We start from the raw sequence: 18363 nt of genomic DNA, 5'->3' as shown, positions 1-18363 counted from the left end.
CTCTTTCCTGCTTATGCAGGGGGTCAGACTCGATGATCTATTGAGGTCCCTTCCGACCCTAACATCTATGAATCTATGTCAGAACCCAAACTTCCTACAAGAGAACCTGCTCCGGGAATTCATAAGAAAGTCCACTTCACCTGTTGGAACTCCCATTCTATTCCTTTTAATGGGAAAGTGGATGCTCTATCCCAGAAGGCAGAGTATGTTCACCAAGCTTGACCTCCAGGGTCCATATAACCTGGTGCGGATCAAAAGTTGGTGACGAATAGAAAACCGCTTCCTAGACTTGGTGCAGGCACTTTGAATATTTAGTTATGCCCTGTGGTCTCACCAGTGCCCAAGCCACATTCCAGTATTTTATTAATGATGTGCTATCAGTTCTTCTAGATCAATTTGTGATTGCCTACCTCAGTGACATCTTAGTCTTCTCAGAGGAATCTGATCATCACCTAAAACACATCTAGGCAGTGCAGGAAAGGTTGTGCCAATACAGCCTGTTAACAACAGTAGAAAAATGTGCATCTAACCAAGCTATTATCAAATTTCTGGGCTTTATTTTATCTCCCAAAGTTTTGGAAATGGACCCCCAGAAAGTACAGGCCATCCAAGATTGGAAAGTGCCTCAGAAGATGAAGGTACCTCAGATATTCCTGGGATTTTTCAATTTATGCCAGAGATTCATTGTCAACTTTGCCCAGGTGATGGGTCCACTTACCACACTGTTATGCAAGGACATTCAGTTTAATTTGTCCATGGAAACCCAATGAGCCTTTGAATACCAGAAACAAGCCTTCACCTCTGTCCCTGTATTAACCCACCCTAATCCAACTTTGCTGTTTGTGGTAGAAGCAGATGCATCCAGTTGCAGGGCTTGGAACAGACTTTGCATCCGTTATTTTCCCACAAACATACCCTGGCAGAACAAAATTATGAGAACCTGGGCTGTGAACTCCTGGCTGTCAGAGCAGCTTTCAGGGAGTGGCAGCATTATCTCAAAGGGACACAGCATAAGGTACAGGTTCTCACAGATCATAAAAATATGGAGTATTTCAGTAAGGCTAAGGCACTCAACCAAAGCCTGCTTTGGTGGGCATTGCTCTCCCACTTTGACTTCCAAATAGCCTACTAACCTGGGCTTAAAAATGGGAAAGTGGATGCTCTATCCTGGAAGGCAGAGTATGACATGGACTGGTCACAGAAATCTCTGAATTTAACCCAATTTTGAAACCTCATAACATCATCAGTGCCATTTTGCTGGTCGATCTGCTCTCTCTGCTCTTTGTCACCACCCAGGAGGAAGTTCCTTTGAGAAGAGCAGGCAACCTTCACACAACAACTGCATTGGGTCTAGAATGGAATTATATTTATTCAAGGCAAGAGCTGTGTGCTCCCAGGTCAAGCTACCCTCACGGTTCTATGCCTAACCCACAACTCCCCATTAATGGGCCAGCCTGGAACTAAAAAGACCTGTCAATTAATTTCTTGCTAGTTTTGGTGGCCATGGCTGCACAAGACAATGCATGTCTTTGTCCGCTCACGTGATATTTGCACCCACTCTAAGAGACCTACTCAAAGACCTTGTGGACTCCTCCAGTACCTTCCCTCTCCACCTTGGCTATGGTCCACCATCTCTTTGGACTTTATTGTAGAACTACCCATATCAAATAGTTCCTCTACAATCCTGATGGTGACAGACCAGTTGACTAAAATGACCCACTTCATAGGCCTTCCCTCAGCCAAGGACGCCTCCCACCTATATTTAGACCACATAGTTAGTCTCCACAGTCTTTTGGACTGCATAGCATCTGACCATGAGTCTCAGTTCATCTCCCATTTTGGCATGAGGCCCTGCACCTATTGGGATTCTATAGTCAGCTCTCATGAGCATACCACCCCCCGAAATGAATGGCTAAGCTAAAAGAATCAAACAGGTTTTGAAGCAATGCCTCTGGACAACTAGTTCCACTACTAGCACTCATGGAGTTTGCTTATAATGATTCCACACATACCTGAACAGAACAAAGCCCATTCTTTGCCAACCATGGGTTTCATCCCCCAGTTATATCCCACCTTACCCTCTAATTCTGACAACTCCACAGCCACAGATTGGGTACATCATGGGCATAAGGTCCAGGAGGAATTAAAACACTGTCTGGAGAAGGCAAAAGAGGCCAATAGGCAACAGGTAGACCAGCATTGACAGCAAGGGCCCCCCTACTCAGCAGGACAGAAAGCGTGGTTATAAGATAAACACCTCCACAGAAGCTAGACCATTGATACATTGGCCACTTCTGCATAACCCAGCAAATCAATGTGGTAGCCTTTGAGCTACAACTCCCCATGACACTAAAAATCCATGTGGTATTTCACATATCACTATTCAAGCCGTATACAAAAAAAATGTCTCCTCATTGGACCCAACCTGCCTCATCTCTAGTAACAGAGCACAGTCTGGAAGAATATCTGGTCCAGGAGATTTTAGACTAAAAATGGAAACAAGGGAAAGCTGTATTACCTAGTAGACTAGGAAGGTTACAGGCCTGAAGATCACATGTGAGAACCAGCAGGAAACATCCATGCCCTCAATCTGTTGAGGAAGTTCTTTGAGGACCATCTGGAAAAACCTAGACCAGTGCCCCCCAAGGGCTGCTTTTAAAGAGATTGGATGGGGTCATATCAGACCACTGCCGTGAATTTGGAGCTTTGGTTTGCCTGGCATAGTCACTCATCCTGGCCTGCCACTGGAGTGGCCATTTGGGGTCATCTGACCCTTCACTTCCCTCCATATAAACCCTTACACAGGAACAGGAAGTGCCTGGGCAGTAGAGTTCAACCTGAACCTAGACTGCCTCACTTGTGCCTCTGCCTGTTCTCTGTTTGATCTGCTGACTTCTCAATTTGGCTTACTCTCTGCACTCTGATTCTCCTGTGTCCTGACTCAGTTCATGCCCAGACCCAGTTCTCAGTTTACCTGCCGGTGAGACATAACTTGGGAATGAAAGTGATGTTTTCCACCAGAGTCCTAGCATCATTAACTTGGTGGAAAGACCCATCCAGTGGTACCCTTTCAGCTTTGACCATCCACAAGCTCACAGATGGCAGATGACTCCCAAACTAGTTTGAGGATGAGAATTGACAATCTGCTAGTCCAGGGCGAGCAGGAACCCCAGGAGATGGCCCTCCACATAAATGTGCATGAGGTTAAAGCCATCAGACAGGCCTACAAAGAGTTCCTACCCTCCATTCAGAACTGCCACTTGCAGGTAACAATGGACAACACTATGTCTATTTATTATAGAAAACAGCAGAGAGGCATAAAGTTCTCTTTGCTCAATGAGGAGGCTGCCCAGCTGTGGTAATTGGTGATTTCACATTATTATCCACATTTCAATAGTTAGCTGGTCACCTGGCCAGTCATGAAAATGTGACAGAGGAGGATCTGAACAAGGTCGTGCCAATCTACTGCAGTAGGAAATCAAGAATTCAGTCCTCTCACAGCCATTCCTAGCATGAGGCTCCTTGGAAATAGGGCGTGATGGATCAGAATGCAAAGTATCATCTTTTCTGCTCTAGGGCAGGCTTCTGTCCAGGCTTCCTCTCCAGTGCATTCTTGACTTCATAGTGCAAGACCCTTTGTTCCATGATTTATTGCAAAGGTACAACAAAACCAAAGTCAAGTAATTCTGATAGCGCTAACCTGTCCCAGGCAGTCCTTGTTCCAGGATTTCTGCTCTTGTTGGCTGAGAAGAATGTTTCCTGTCTCTTCTTCCTAACTTGCTCTCTCAGGGCAATGGCACACTACTCTACCCAAACCTGTACTTGTTTCATTTGACTACCTAGATGCTTCTAGCTTAACTGTTCCTGTTTTACTTCCATAAATACTGGCCTAGCATACAAAGCAGGAAAACTTCCATATGGTGTACCTGCCTTGAGAAAGTGTTCCAGATTCTTCTCATGGTGCAAGGGATTTCGTTATTATCAATCCCAAATATTTCAGGCTAAGTCTTGAAGATGAGGACTGCTGATCTGTTCCTCAGTTCAATAAAGTTCATTTAGCAGCAATCTCCTTGCATCACCTCCTGATTGAGGGCCAGCAAATTTCTCCTACCCTGTCATGCTGAAGTTTCAAAAAAGGCTAATCTAGGACTTCCGGTGTGTGAAGGACCTATTTCCTCAGTGGACTTGAATCTGATTATTTTGGTACAAATGCATTTATAATTCAAGCCAGTGACATCCTACTCATTCCAAAATCTGTCTATGAAGATAACCTTCCTGGTGACCACCTCTACCAGACAAATCGGTAACAATCAAGTCCTAATTGCAGTTCCTTTGTATACAGCCTTTTGTTCAGACAAAATGATTCTCTATACCCATCCCAAATTCCAGATGAAGGTGGTTTGTGGTTTTCACATCAGTCAGCAAATTTCATTCCCAGTCTTTTTATCCATGTCACATACTTTGGAATCTAAGGTACTTTGGACCTGCAAAGAGCTCTTGCCTGTTATCTATACTGAGCCAGACCCTTTTCCATGCCTGTGTATGGCCATAGCTGAGAAGTCTGTGGGTGAGGTCTTTCATCTCAAAAACTCTCCAACTGGTTTCCCAGTTGCATTAAACTTTGTTATAAATTGACAAAGGTAAATCACCCATTTACAAGTCAAGTGCATTCCACCAGGCTTCAGGCTACATCTGCCACCTCTCTTCATGGAGTCTTCACATCAGACATCTGCAGGACACTGACTTGGAATTTGGCCCACACTTTGACTTAGCAGTATGCAATTGTGGAGGCCTCCCAGAGAGACATTGCCTTTGGTAGAGTGGCACTCTAGTCAGTACAAGAAGGCTCTTAATCCCAATCTTCAGGTGTTGTAGGCATTGTTTTTGAGTCACCTGCATGTGGAAATGTGTGTGCAGGCAAGTATTTGAAGGAGAAAAGAACTGGTTACCAGTAACTGGAGTTTCTTGAGATGTGTTGTCCATGCATACATTTGAGCTCCTCTCCTCTTGCCCTCTTCCTCAGAATCTGCCTCTTTGGGACTCTCTAATTAAAAGAAAACTAAGATGGGGTTTGTGTTCCACTCCGTCCATTTGATGCGGGGACAGATGGGGGCCAAGTGGAGTAGTTGGAGTGGCCTGTACAAGTACCTGTAAGGTAAAAGGTCTGTGATCTAAGGCTCAGAAGTTGACTGTACCCACATGTGAGAATGTGCATATGGACAATTCATCTCAAAGAACTCCAATTACTGATTACTTCCTTTTTCTTTACACAGACTGTTCCACTCATTTCCCTCCATTTTGCCATGCTCACTTTGTTTTACCTTTTACTTAACCATATGAAAATCCATGCTGTTGAATTCTCACCATTTAACCAGGTAAAAGTAGCCTGTCCTCCTTCCTCACTACCCCACCATTTTTTCTTATCTGCAACCTTAACTGTTGTTGCCTCCAAGGACCTGTTAGGTCCTACTGCAACATAGTTCTAACAGGGGTTGGCAGCATATGGTTTGTGAAGCCACTGGATCTGGCCTGTGAAAGTGGAACACTTTGCTTCTGCCTGCAGCTGTGCGGGGTCTAGGCAGCTGGAAGATATGCCCACATCACTGCTTCTCCCTGCCCCCTGCTCCCTGGCTGTAGTGTAGGCACAGCTTCCAGTTGGTGAGGAAATGGGAGCTGGGTAGTTTCCAGCTACACCTGCACTGCAGCTGGGTGGAGGGAGGGATGGGAAGAAGCAGCAGCCAAGGTGCAACTTCCAGCTGTGCCTGTGCTGCAGCTGAGGAGAAGTGGTGGCAGCATAATAGGTGCAGTTTCCAACTGCCCAGCCCTAGTGCAACTCCCCTCTGTCTGGATGCTCTACTACTGCCTCAGCCAGGGAGGGGGAGGGAGCCTGGGGAAAAAGCAGTGCTGATGCTGCTTCCAGATGTCTGGCCCTGACACAGGTGCAGGCAAAGCCCCCTTGCTGCTTTTGATGCACTACCAAAACCACACGGTCTATTCTGGACTACAGCCAGGTTGTTTTGGCCCCTGCCTTAAAAAGGTTGCCAACCCCTACTGTAGGAGGTCCTTCAACTGGGTTTTCTGGCCGGCCAGTTTGTATAAATGTTTCCCTCTTGAATTTTTTTTTCCTAGTCAATAAAACTGCTAGTTGCATTGAGCATTGGGAAATTGGTCCTTTCAAAGCTCCAAATGTATATCTTACTGAAGTTCCTGCATTCTTAGGGCTGTATACAGCAGTATTTATTCTCTGTTAGGGTAGCCTGGGTAGGAACAGTTGTGAAAAGCCACTGAAAGAGATGGTCCTGTGCTAACAGGGACAGCCTTTGAGCAAAAACAATACAGGATTACAGGCACTTGGTGGGAAGAAGAAACTGCAAGAATATGTTGTTTGAAAACATAAGGGAATATTGCAGGGGTTTTAAAAAGCAGTCTGTGAAGAGTCTTCCAACCCCTTTCACATCAGAAGTCTGGGCTTGGTGGATAGAAGCAATTGTGGCTATGAGTGCCAGGTATATGATAGTGGGTACAGACCTCCCTGAAGTCTATGTAAGGATCTTGGGCAGGCCTGGACATGGAATGTACAGCTAGATTCTTTTCTCAGAATCTCGGATCTTAGTCCCATCACTGTAAATCTGGAATAGCTTTATTAGCTTTGTGTCCCTATGGAGCTGAAATCAGAGCCTGACCTGTGTTGTCTTTGTTTGTTGTGGGAGGCTCTGTGTATCATCCAGGTTTCAGCAGCACAGTGAAATGGGGCATTTGTAGTTGCATTTTTTTGCATGTGTGCCAGTGTATGTTGGGGGAGAGGTCTGGGTGATGCCAGTGAGAAAGGAATAACTAGGCCTGTGCTTGCCAGATGCATGGGGTTATGTGCAGGAGGATGGAAAGGTGTGTCTGGGTGTGGAGTCATTAGCCACAATTCACATGTTGGATCCCACTTCCAGCCCTAGCACATTCAGGGTTAGCCTACATAGATGTCCATGATGTTCAGGCTGCCTGGCAATAAAAGGATAGACCTCTGAATATGTGCTTTACAGCAGTGGCAGTCAGCAGCATATCCTGCCTGGCCTGTACCCTGCACTTATTATTTCCCCATACTTAATCAGCTGGGAAAGGGCGAACATAACACAGCCTAATACAGATTCTCTGGCAAGAGCTGTCACATTATTTTGCACCTGCACAGATTTAAGACACTTCCTTCCTTTTCTTGACTTTGCCCACTCCCACACAAGCTGTGACAAGGGTGGCAAAGCACTTTACCAAGACTGGATTTTGTGTTGCAGACTATGCTGCCACTGTCTGCCTGTCTGTTGGTGTCTGTCCTGTATAGTCTGGTCCTTTGAATTTATCAGAAACCCATCAGGGTTGTAACAGCCCTCCAGCAGAAATTGTAAATCTCTCCCTCTTGCTTTTGCAGGATTGTCTGCCCCTGTGCCCAGAGGAAGGAAGGGGAAGAAGACCAAGAACCAGATGCTTCTCCCTGAGATAAAGAATGCAGATTGGCTTGCAACCTGCAACCCTGAAATAGTCCTGCATGATGACAGTTATAAGAAGCACCTGAAACAGCACTGTAACAAGTGAGTGTGTGAACCCTGAAGCCCAGCCGTGAGCTCTCCGTTGCTGAGTGCACCCTCTGGGCTAAGCCTTTGGAGGACAGTTGTGTCCCCAAGAGCTGCACCCAGCCAGCATTGTTGTGCCTATAAAGGATGATGTAGGTTACACTTAAGCAGTTTCTAGCAGAAAGTGCTAGAGGGAGCACTGAGCCAACACTGAACAGGTTTTCCAAACTCAGCATGTTAAGCTGTGATGTACAATGATGTTTGAAAGCTAGCAGCCTGCATCCTGTGCAGGTCTCTCCAGCCCACTTCCATTTTGCTTGTGCTGGAAAGAACTGTCAGCAGCCTGGCTGCACCTGGAGCTGTTTTTTTTTTTGTTTGTTTGTCACAGCTGTAAGGACAGGTTTTGTTGTGATTCTTAAGCTGCCTCTGCTAGCAGCAGCATCAGATTGCAAAGTTATGCAGTTATTGGGAACTGCTGTTTTTCCTAATGGGGCCAGAACGGAAGAGGATAACAAAAGGTCATAACCTGGCAGGGTGTATTCTTGTGGCACAGTGGGGCAAGCCCCAGGACGACATGGCTCTTTGCAGTGAGGATCAGAGAGGCATTTTTCTTTCAAAAATAAATAACCAAGAGCTGTTTATATCCCTGCTCCTTGGCAGGATTTGAGCTGACTCACGAGTTATACTGAGAAATGAGTTCCTCCTTCCATTCATGTATTAAAAGTTCTGTCTCTTCTGCTCCTGTTGAGAGCCCTTCTCCATGCGCATGTCTGCCTCAGTCTTCCTCACTGGAGTAAGTCATGCTGTTGCTGTGGAGTGATGCTGGGCTGTGTGGGCAGGTGCTCAGCTTGATCTTTCCCTGCTTCTTGTCGACTACATCTTGATTTTTGAAGCCTGTAAAATTTAGAGGGCTAATACAATAAGGTTTGCAGGAGTCCGACCCACAGTCTGCTGAACTGGTTCAAGAATCTCCCTGCTTTCAACTGGCACCTTGCTTCTCCCTGTGCAGCTAGGGCCTACCTCCTGTCCCCACATTTACAGTTGTTGCAAGCTCCTGTTTTAAGCCAACAGGTCTAAGTGCTCTGCAGCATTGTACAGTGCAGCAAACACCCATCATACAAGGGATGGCTGGCCAGGCAGAGGTGTCACCCTCACTGAGCCTCTAATTGTTCTGTTGAGAAAAGGAGAGCTGGTCCTTGTCAATTCTGTCCTAACATGGAATTTCATGGGTCTGGCAGGGGGTAGAAACAGCTGAGCATTTCCATGACTTCTTGCCTCTGGGTGTGGCCACTGCAGACTGCATTGCTGTCTGTAGAGGCTGTGCACCTTGCTGGCTCCAAGGCTTGCATTGTAGCCCTGTCTTTACCTGCTGCCTTTCCTTGGGCAGGGTGCTGCTGCGGGTGCGGATGCTGTACTACCTGAAAGCCGAAGTTCTAGGGGAGGCAGCTGTCAAAGCCTTCGAAGGGACCCCTGCCAGGTATGACACTCCCCAGAAGTCTACATTTTGTTTTACACATCAGCCAGAGTGTTACTGCTGCAGGGTTTTCACCTGTTGCCTTAGCTGTGGTAACCCTCTGCTGGGTCTTTGGAGTTGGCAGAATTGTGCAGATATCCCCACTGCTGCCTACTCAATAGTCACCAGTGGTGTTGTGTCCACAGAAGTGGTGGCTATCACATTACAATCTCTGAAACCAAATCCTACAGTTTTTTTGTGTGGATATACCTTCTTCTTCAGTGGTAGCTTTGCCTGAGTACACCTTGGCAGGCTTGAGACCTAGCATTTGGGCTCAGTCAAGGGCAGATAGAGGCCATTTTGTTTCTGTGAACTGCTCAGGCAGCCTAGAGGTTCACTGTGCAATGGAACTAGTGAGGGAGAGACCGTGTTTCTTTAGCTAGGGTCCATCATCTCTGCTTCCTGCAAAATTGCCAGAAACCATCTGCTGTCTGTTGGGAACCATCTTGTGATACTGGTATGCACACACATACACATACATGTAAGTGTGCAGACATGCATGCATACCCACACACTCATGCACACACCCATGTGTACTCCCACAAGACTATGTAGGCATGCATATGCAGACACACACTGATCTGAACTCAGTTGGCTGGAATGGCTTCCATTCTAAGGTGTTGCCATGTCTGAGATTAATTATACCATGAATAATATAGATCCCATAAATGCAGCTGAAAACATTCATCTTTAATATGAAACTAGAGACCTATAAACCAACCTGTGCACCCAATCTAATCACTCATACCAGCATGGAGGATAGCCTGCAAAACAGTGTGCTCACTGCCCTGTACTGAGGACAGGAATGACTGGAATGGACTCTGGATCAGCAGCACCTGAAGTTACCAAATTGATACTGGGGTGGGAAAGTCTAGGTATTGCTCTGGAGGTACTCAGTGACTTCTAATCTAACAGGAGCCAAAAGCATGAGGCACAGATAAAAGCAGGATGGGCTTAGCTAGATGAGCCTGCCCTTTTACTGCCATTTAATCAGTCAGAAAAGCACAATTTTCCTTATGGGCCAAGTCTGCTGCCTTCCCAGAATTCTGCTGTGCTAGATTATGAGCCTTGTCCCAGTTGCTGCCAGTCTGAGTTTCTGCAACTCTCTGATGGAGATATTTGCAGCATGTGGTCCTGGCTATGACTTGCCATCCAGGACCCATGACAAATTCATTCTTTTCCTTGCTTCTAGTCTGTCATGACTATGGGCTCTTATACATGTGCAGGGAGGCTGCTCCAGTGCGCTGTCATTGCAGTGCATTGGAGCAGACTTGATTAATCAAGTCTGCTGGAGCATGGTAATTACCATGCTCCAGAAGACTCCAATGTCACCTATATCAGCATCTCCGCACTGAAAAATGGTGGCAGGGGCACTTTAAGTAAAGCTCATTCGACGAGCTTTAGTTAAAGTGCCCCTGCTGCCATTTTTCAGTGCAGGGATACCTTTTCAGTGCAGGGAAAAAGGGCTCCCTGCCATTTTTCAGTGCAGGGAGCATCCAGTGCCACATGATGCTCTGGGTGCTTTTAAAGACCCCGCCGCTTCCTGGAGCATGTCTGTAAATGCCCTATTGGATTTAGGGCAGATTTTGCCCAGCAGAAGCCATTTGATTCAAGAGAGCTTTTTGGTCACCCTGACTGGCATGAGATTCATAGGGAAGTAAGGCTGGAAGGGACCTCCATAGGTCATTTAATCCAATATTAATCCTATCCAAACTATCGTACAAAAATCCATTGTCTAACCTCTTAAGGGAGTTCAGCCAAAGTCTGTATCTCTCTAGAAAGTGAAGTCAGGTTACCTTTGTGTGTGCAGTGGAAGCTAGTAGCAAGGTTCAGCTAGTGCAGTGGCAGGTTAGATTCCAGCCACGTGCCCTTTGGTGTGCACGCAGCCCAGACAATACTTCACTCTCAGTTGCCACTTGCCAAAATGCTAACCATATGAAGGCTAACCCCCAATGCTCTTCCAACCACCTAGCATTACAGGGCACTTATAGCTTTTTGCAGGCACAGGGGTCCCCAGGTGCTTTGGAGGAATGTGCACTCATGTCCTGTTCTCCACAGGGAACTGGATGTGTTGCTGCCAGATATTGACTATGTGGAGATCCCTGTGGACTGGTGGAATGCTGAGGCTGATAAATCACTGCTCATCGGTGTTTTCAAACATGGTATTTACTTACCTTCCCTTACAGGCGATTCAGTAGGAAGTCAACCTCCTCCCCCCTCTCTTCTCCCTTCCTCCCCTCCCATTGGCCCCAAAAGCAGCATGCAGTGAGTTTTGATGAATGCTGTTCTGCTAAAAGGTTCTGATGCATCCGACTGAGCTCCTGATCATGGGACAAAAGAGCTTCATCCAGATAATCTGGTCATATTCTACTATGGCTAATTTCATTCTGGCCCTGTAAACTCCCCTTGCAGTTCCCATTGGATGCAGAATTTCTTACTTCCTACAGTATAGCATTGCTGTGCACTGTCGAGCAGGTACTGTGCTCTGTCCCAGAAGTGGCTGTGTTTCAGGGATGGAGAAGTTATTCCAGTGTCTCTATCTTCTGTACAAGTAGGCTGGGGATTAGTTAGTGACTATTTGACATGTTTTGCATTCTGTAGATCAGAATTGCCCCCAAGAAGCCAGGTTACCAGGTGGGTAGAAAGTGAACTCAATGTGAGGCAGACTACGGCATAGTGAGGGATTAGCCTGAGCTTGCTCTCAGAGTTGGTCTGTTACTTTATTCCTTCTAACATTAGTTGTGTCTGTTGCCAGGTTATGAGAGGTACAATGCCATGCGAGCAGATCCAGCTCTATGCTTCCTGGAGAAGGTTGGCATGCCAGATGAGAAACTGCTGTCTGCGGAGCAGGGCATCAGTGATGGAGTGCAAGATGCTGCTGACAGGTGGGTAGACAGGGAGAGGGAGTTGATCCCATGAGGGCTGTGGTATCAGAAGTAGAGCTAGGACCATGAATTAAATGGTGTTTGTGGCATTGGCATCATCAGAGGTAAGAGCAGAGAAATGAAAAGCTGAGAGCCTACTGGGACATCTGAAAGGTACTGCCAGTAACTGCTGGGTGTGAGCAAACATTCTTCTGGGAGATGGCAGGAGGGTGCTGGCTTGGCTGGCACTGATTACATGTAGTCAGACATGTAGGAGCTGTTCCCTTAGGGTATATTTCCTCTTTGGGTTAGGGAGGTGTGCCCTTTTACCCAGACACTGATTTCCAGAGCACTACTTAAAGTTATATTGTACTTTGGCAGGAGGATTTTTGCCTGGGAAAGTGAATAATCTAAGACACAGCAAGGTGACTGCTGGAGATGGTTCACTGAGAGGAGATTTGTGACAATAGAGAAAGAGGTTCTGGACAGATGATCAGTTTACACCAGTGTTATTTACATAGATCTAAAAGACAATGGGGTCTAGAGCAGACAGATGCCCAGCTATATACAATGGGCAGCCATTCTAGTGACTTAACCATGAGGTGGCAGAGAGCTGGAGATATTATTACTCATTTCATTGTATTTGATTTATATGCTGCCGTCCCAACAAAGGCTCAGAGTGACTTACAATAAGAGAACAGAATAATTTATAAAGCAGGCGAATGAAAACGAGAACAGAACAACTTAAAAGGTAACTAGAATATCAATGCAAAACAGAAACCCCCTGAACAATACCCCAGGCTAGCTTTGTTTGCTAAACATTTGCCCATAATAGGAAGGTCTTGTAGTGCTTCCAAAAGATGTCTAGGCTCAGACTCTGGCAGATCTCAAGAGGGAGGAAGTTCCAGAGCTGTGGAGCAACTGCTGAGAATTACTTCCTACATGTTTCTGCCAAGCAGACTGGGTGCATTGATGGTACTTACAGGATGATGTTCTCCATTGACCTCAAAGATTGTGATGGGGCATAAGTCTCTTAGGGCCTTGTTACATATTACGCTTAGCCCATACTCACTGCACTTAACAGTGCTAGTGTTCCAGCATTCAAGTAGTAAAGAACATGTTAAGTGGCATCATTGTGTAGTAAGGTAAGGCCTTTTCCATCAAGGAGTCTCTCTAGATCATAATATCTAACACATTTTGAGCTAACATTGGGTTGCTCTACAGAGCAGCTCCTGCATGCCGTGCCCCTGAACTGCAATGGAGCCTTGAACTAGTTCTGGTGGGATCCCAGGACAGAGACTGAAAATCAGCTGGGAGCCAGCGTAGAATCTGAAAGAAAACGTTGCAACCATCTCACCTTACAGAGTTGGTGAAAGGCTTTCACCTGAAGATACAGAAGCATCCCAAAACTATAAACTTGAGTGACTAAAGGAGTCTGAACCCCATCAATAATAGGTGTTCCAGTTCTCTCAAGTCAAGCATTCTGGCCTCCAACATCACCTTTCTCTTGTCCAGATTCAGTTTCAATTGGTTCACCTGTATTCAGTCCCTGACAACATTCAGACACCAAGAATGACTGAGACTGTGGTGCCTGGATCAAATAGGAAAGCTCTTCATCATCAAATCTCTTCATAATCTCACCTAGCTGCCTCATATACATATTGAACAAGAGGGGTGAAAAGATTGGACCTCTGGGGGAGCCCACAGGAAAAGTCCCAAGGGGATGACAAGTACTTACTCATCACCAGCTTCTGAGATCTTCCTGCTAGGAAAGAGCAGAACCAATTCAGAACATTTCTGCAAATACCTACCAGGTCATATAACCACTTTTTAGGACCTCATGGTCAACTGTATCAAAAGTTGCTGAAAAATTTAGTAAGATCAACAGGGCGCAACTTCCCTTGTTGATATCCAGGCAAAGATTGTCAACCAAGGCCATGAACATACTCTCTATGCTATGACTAGGATGAAAGTGAGACTGAGAGAGGGCCAGGAATCCAATTGCATTCAGATGTACCTGAAGCTGTTGGGCAATCACCTGTTCAATGATCTTCCCCAAAAAGGAAAAATTGTAGACAGGGTGATAACCGGGGAATCCGCATTTAGCAATAGTTTCTTGAGTATGTGTAAAAAATTGCAGACTTAAAAATGTTTGCCACCCTGCCCTCCCAAAGGTAGGCACTGACAACCCCCCATCAGCAGTGACCCATCTTTCCCAGCAGGCTTCTATAAATCAGGATGAGTATATGTCCATCACTGTTTGCTCTCCTTCCCCCAAGTACTTTCTCTGCCTCAGTAGGTGACAGCAGTGTAAAATGATCTATATATACAGGACAAGACTGAACTTACTCAACCCCAAACACTGACCCTTCAGCAAAAGTGACACTCCCAAAGTCATGACAGGTATAGACAGTTTTGCTTACAATATAGGTGGCAAACGTCGTCACAGTAGACTGAAAAAGATTTGTTTCTAGGTAGAGATAAGCTGCATTAGCCAGGCCATTCAGCGCCCAGAACAGTTCTGCTGAATAACACTTTGCAGATGCAATAGCAATCAAGAAGAAAAGTTTCTTTGCTGCTGCCACTGCCATGACATAGCTCTTTAAAAAAAGATCTGTGGAACAGTCAGTTTGCTTCAACCTGGGTTTGAGAGCCACTTGCACTCTAACCACCCATCCTCCTGCTTAAGATGCCGTAGTTCCCTCTATCCTAAGGGGATTGGTGCCACCACAGAGGTGAGAGTGAATGTTTGGGTGCCACTGTATCTGTGGCTGTGCCTGCCTGGCTTCGAACATCTGGTCACGTGCGGCCTTGGTCTGGGTGGCCGGTAGCGATCACCCTACGGTCTCTTGTGGGCCGGTGCGTAGATGTTTATCACAGGAGTGGCCTCCCCCAGTCTCACCTGCCACGACTTTGAATGTTATACCAGTGGGGGGGGCCAACCACACAGGGTTCCTTTGCGGCAGAGAGTCTACCCGGCAGTCGTCTGTGGGGCTCCACCTCCCCTACACCCCAACCTCACGCCAACCATTGGCTGGTCACCGAATCTTCTCAGCCATACTCCCGATACTGTCATGCTCCCAGGCACGGCGGCCTATGCAGCCTTCTCCCATCCTAGGCCCTGCTCCCCGGGGTAACTCTCTTGATTAACCGTAAGTCCCCCAATACCATTCACTCCTATCCTGAGGCAGCCTACGCCCGGGTCCCAGAACCTAGCCTATGTCCCCAAAATAAAGATGAAGGGCAAAAGAACCTCCGATCCTGCTATCCTGTCTGCACTGCCTCGGCCTACTCCTCAACCCCTCCAAAAGGGGGAAACAGAAAGAAACGCCAACACAACTAAATCGAGAAGGGCCCATACGGTTCCTTCCCCAGCCCTTCTACTAGGGTGATGGCGTGCCCTTGTTCTCTATGATCCCCACCCTGGGGTTTAGCCCGATGTGTGGCCGGGGTAGACCATGGCCCCTCGCTCCAGGTCATCTCCCCTCTCACTCTGCCACGCGTGGTTTGTGACCCTGTTCCCCTTCTCAGCTGTTGGGGAAGTCCTTCTCCCGGTGCCTTGCAGTACCTCCCCAAGAGCCTGACCGCCTCTTGTGTTGAGAGCTGGCACCCAGCCTCTCATCGTCCTGCTTCGCAGCCCCTCTCGCTGCTCCTGTCTGGTCTGCCCCGGAGGGAGAGCCTCCTCCGCCTCCCGGGTTCCCTCAACGCTCCCACCTTCGATGGTGTAGAGAGCCTCTTCTGGCTCTCCTGTCCATCCGGCGTTCCTGCCTTCTCCGGCACAGCGAGCCTCTTCTGGCTCTTCTGCCTCCTCGCCGTGCTGTCCCCTGCAGGAGCAGTGAGCCCCTGCTGGCTCTCCCTCCCTGGGAGTATCCCGGACGGCATCCGGCGTCGGTGTCTTCTCCGGCTCCACTCTCCCCCCGCCATCTTCCTCGATCCATTTTATCCCTGCCAGCCGGTGATTGCCGATGACGTCACCGGCCGGCTTCAGCAGTATAAAGGCGCGGCTTACAACCCGCGCGGATTTCCTTCCTTGCTCTGGCTACGCCGCGGGTCCTGCTGCTGGTAAGTATTTTTCTTGAGTTATTATTGTGTTCGTTTCTCTTTTTATGCGTGGTTCCTGCCCCCGGGGGTCCCCATTTATTGTTTGGGGTCCTTTCCACCACTCTCCCCTGGGACAGTGGCCAAAGTGAATGTACTATTCCACAGATCAACCAGTCCATAAACTATATTAATCAAGGTCAGTGGAAATGTCCCCCAGAGAGTTGTAAAATCCCACTGCCTCCATGAGTTTGTTGGGGGTGGTCCAGCTTAGCCAGCTTAGACAGATCTGCACCTCTACGGAAATAGTTATCCAACCATGACAGAGGTTTCTTGAAAATGCCCTGATAATCAGAGCCCCTGTATCTAGGCAGGTGCAAAACATTAGGTCCAACATGTGCCCCACCTTATCACTCATCTCAGTTACTATCTGGGATAGTACCATGGTTGTCATGGAGGCCATGAAGTTGCACTCCAGCCCTGAAGAGCCAGCCTTACCATGGATGTTGAAGTCCCTCAAGACAGTAAAGCTGGGTGTCAACAACACCCCTTCAAGACCAGCTGGGCTAGCTTTCTCTGGAAATCTGCTGTGCAGCCAGGTAGTTGGTATACTGGCAGAATTCCCAGTCTATCTTCAGCTTCAAGTTTGAGGTAGAATACTTCATGTTAGACAAGTTTGGCAACCTGGTACATTTGTTGGATCATATTTTCTTTGGAGATCACCACCACTCTGCCTCCCCCGCAACTCCCCTCTCTGTCCTCCAATCCTAGCATGTTCACCTTGAACAAAAGGTAAACTGTGGACATGTATTGCCTACAATAGTATGATTTTACCCTAGATTCTTTTGGGGGTAATTTGACATTAGATTGGGTGAAGTTATCTCAGCATAGAGGTTTGTCATCTGTCTGCTACTTTTTTACTCTGATATAAGGGTCAGTTACACTGGTATAAATATGTTGCCTGTCCAGGCCCAGAGAGCTCTGGGAATTGTAGAGCTAAATAGGTCCAGCTCAGGGCTCACCATGACTGGCACTGTTTTTGTGCATCCCAGGGGACCCCAAACCCTAACCACTTTGTCCAGTCTGTTGATGTCTGAGACTGGCACTTTGTACTAGACAGTCTTTGAAGATTAAAATGTTTGGCATGTTCTGCAATGGCAAAGGTCAGTGCCACAGGGGAAGAGGGAAGTGTTACATACAGGATAGGCTTCCTGAGCCAGACCTAGGACTTAAAAAATTGATAGGAAGGCAGCCAGCATTATGATGACTAAAGGGTGATTACCACACAGCATTGGTTGACTACCTGCTTCCCATGTCATCTGGCGGGGAGGTTGAAGAAGGGATTAGTGGAGACTAATTCTTTGTTTGACTTTTTTGATCTAGAGGAAATGCAGAGAAGGAAGAGAGTGGTGGAGGAAAACTGGAAGGGCTATCAAAGCATGAGGTGAGTGGGGTTCACAGAAGTCAGCAGCAAATGTCCGCAACAGCAGGGCTATCACTGTAGAAATAACAGCAGTCCAGCCACCCCACCATTCAGCATAAGCTGTTCTGGTTTGCCCTGTTTCCAGGCTCAACACCAGGGGGTTTTCCTGGTGCATGGATTTCTGTGATTTGTGCTCCTTGTAGCCCTCTTGCTACTCCAGAGCCAACTTAAGCCCTTTGCTGCACAATGAGAGGTCACTCTCAGGTAGAAATCCTACTGCACTGAGTTCCATGCATTGTTCAGTTGCTCCTTCTGCCCTTGCTTGAGTAGTCAGTTGATCCAGCAACATCTCCTGCCCTGGACAGACAATGTGCACATTGCAGATTATTTTGAAAGTCTGTCTCTCTCTTTTTCTGCAGGAGGCTCCCAGTTCTTGTGGTGAGGTCACTGAAAAGCGGGATGACCATGTGGCAGGTGAGACTGTACCCTCTAGAAGTTTTTTTTTTTATGTGTGCACAGTTTCTAGCACACTGGATTCTTGGTCCACAACAGGGGCCTATAGGGCCTACAGAAATACAAATTATGACAATAAATATATACTGATCAGTGGGAACACAGCACTATTGAAATCTTCTTTACCATTAACATTAAGGTTCACAACTGCAATTGTAATGCATCCTTTAACAAGAGGCAGTTGCTTTTATGATGGATAGAGGGTAATTAAGTAGCACTTTGGGCCTCCTACTACAGAAACCTTTGCAATAATAGCAGGTGTTAGAGCAGGGGTGAGCAAAATACGGTCCACGGGCTGGATATGGCCCGCCAGGCCATTCTATCCAGCTCGCGGGGTCCTTAAAAAATTTAGAAAATTAATATTTATCTGCCCTTGGCTCCTGTCAAACGTAACATGAGACAGGGGCAGTAGGACTTAGGGGAAGCCATGGTAGGCTCCTGCAACTGCAGGGCCCA

General features: G+C 47.0%; 1 protein-coding gene across 1 annotated transcript in view; it reads left to right on the top strand.

Annotated features, from left to right (window-relative positions):
* Positions 1-18363, top strand: part of CHD6 (chromodomain helicase DNA binding protein 6) — a 251204-nt gene that overhangs the window by 188479 nt on the left and 44362 nt on the right. Inside the window, 6 exon segments of the mRNA XM_025216269.1 lie at positions 7415-7574; positions 8944-9033; positions 11128-11231; positions 11825-11954; positions 17355-17415; positions 17814-17868. Coding sequence (XP_025072054.1) covers positions 7415-7574; positions 8944-9033; positions 11128-11231; positions 11825-11954; positions 17355-17415; positions 17814-17868 — 600 coding nt within the window.

This window comes from Alligator sinensis, unplaced genomic scaffold (genome assembly GCF_000455745.1).
Source record: "Alligator sinensis unplaced genomic scaffold, ASM45574v1 scaffold338_1, whole genome shotgun sequence".
Taxonomy (NCBI): Eukaryota; Metazoa; Chordata; order Crocodylia; family Alligatoridae; genus Alligator; species Alligator sinensis.
Note: the sequence above shows the minus strand (reverse complement) of the source record. Positions and strands in the feature narration are given on the sequence as shown.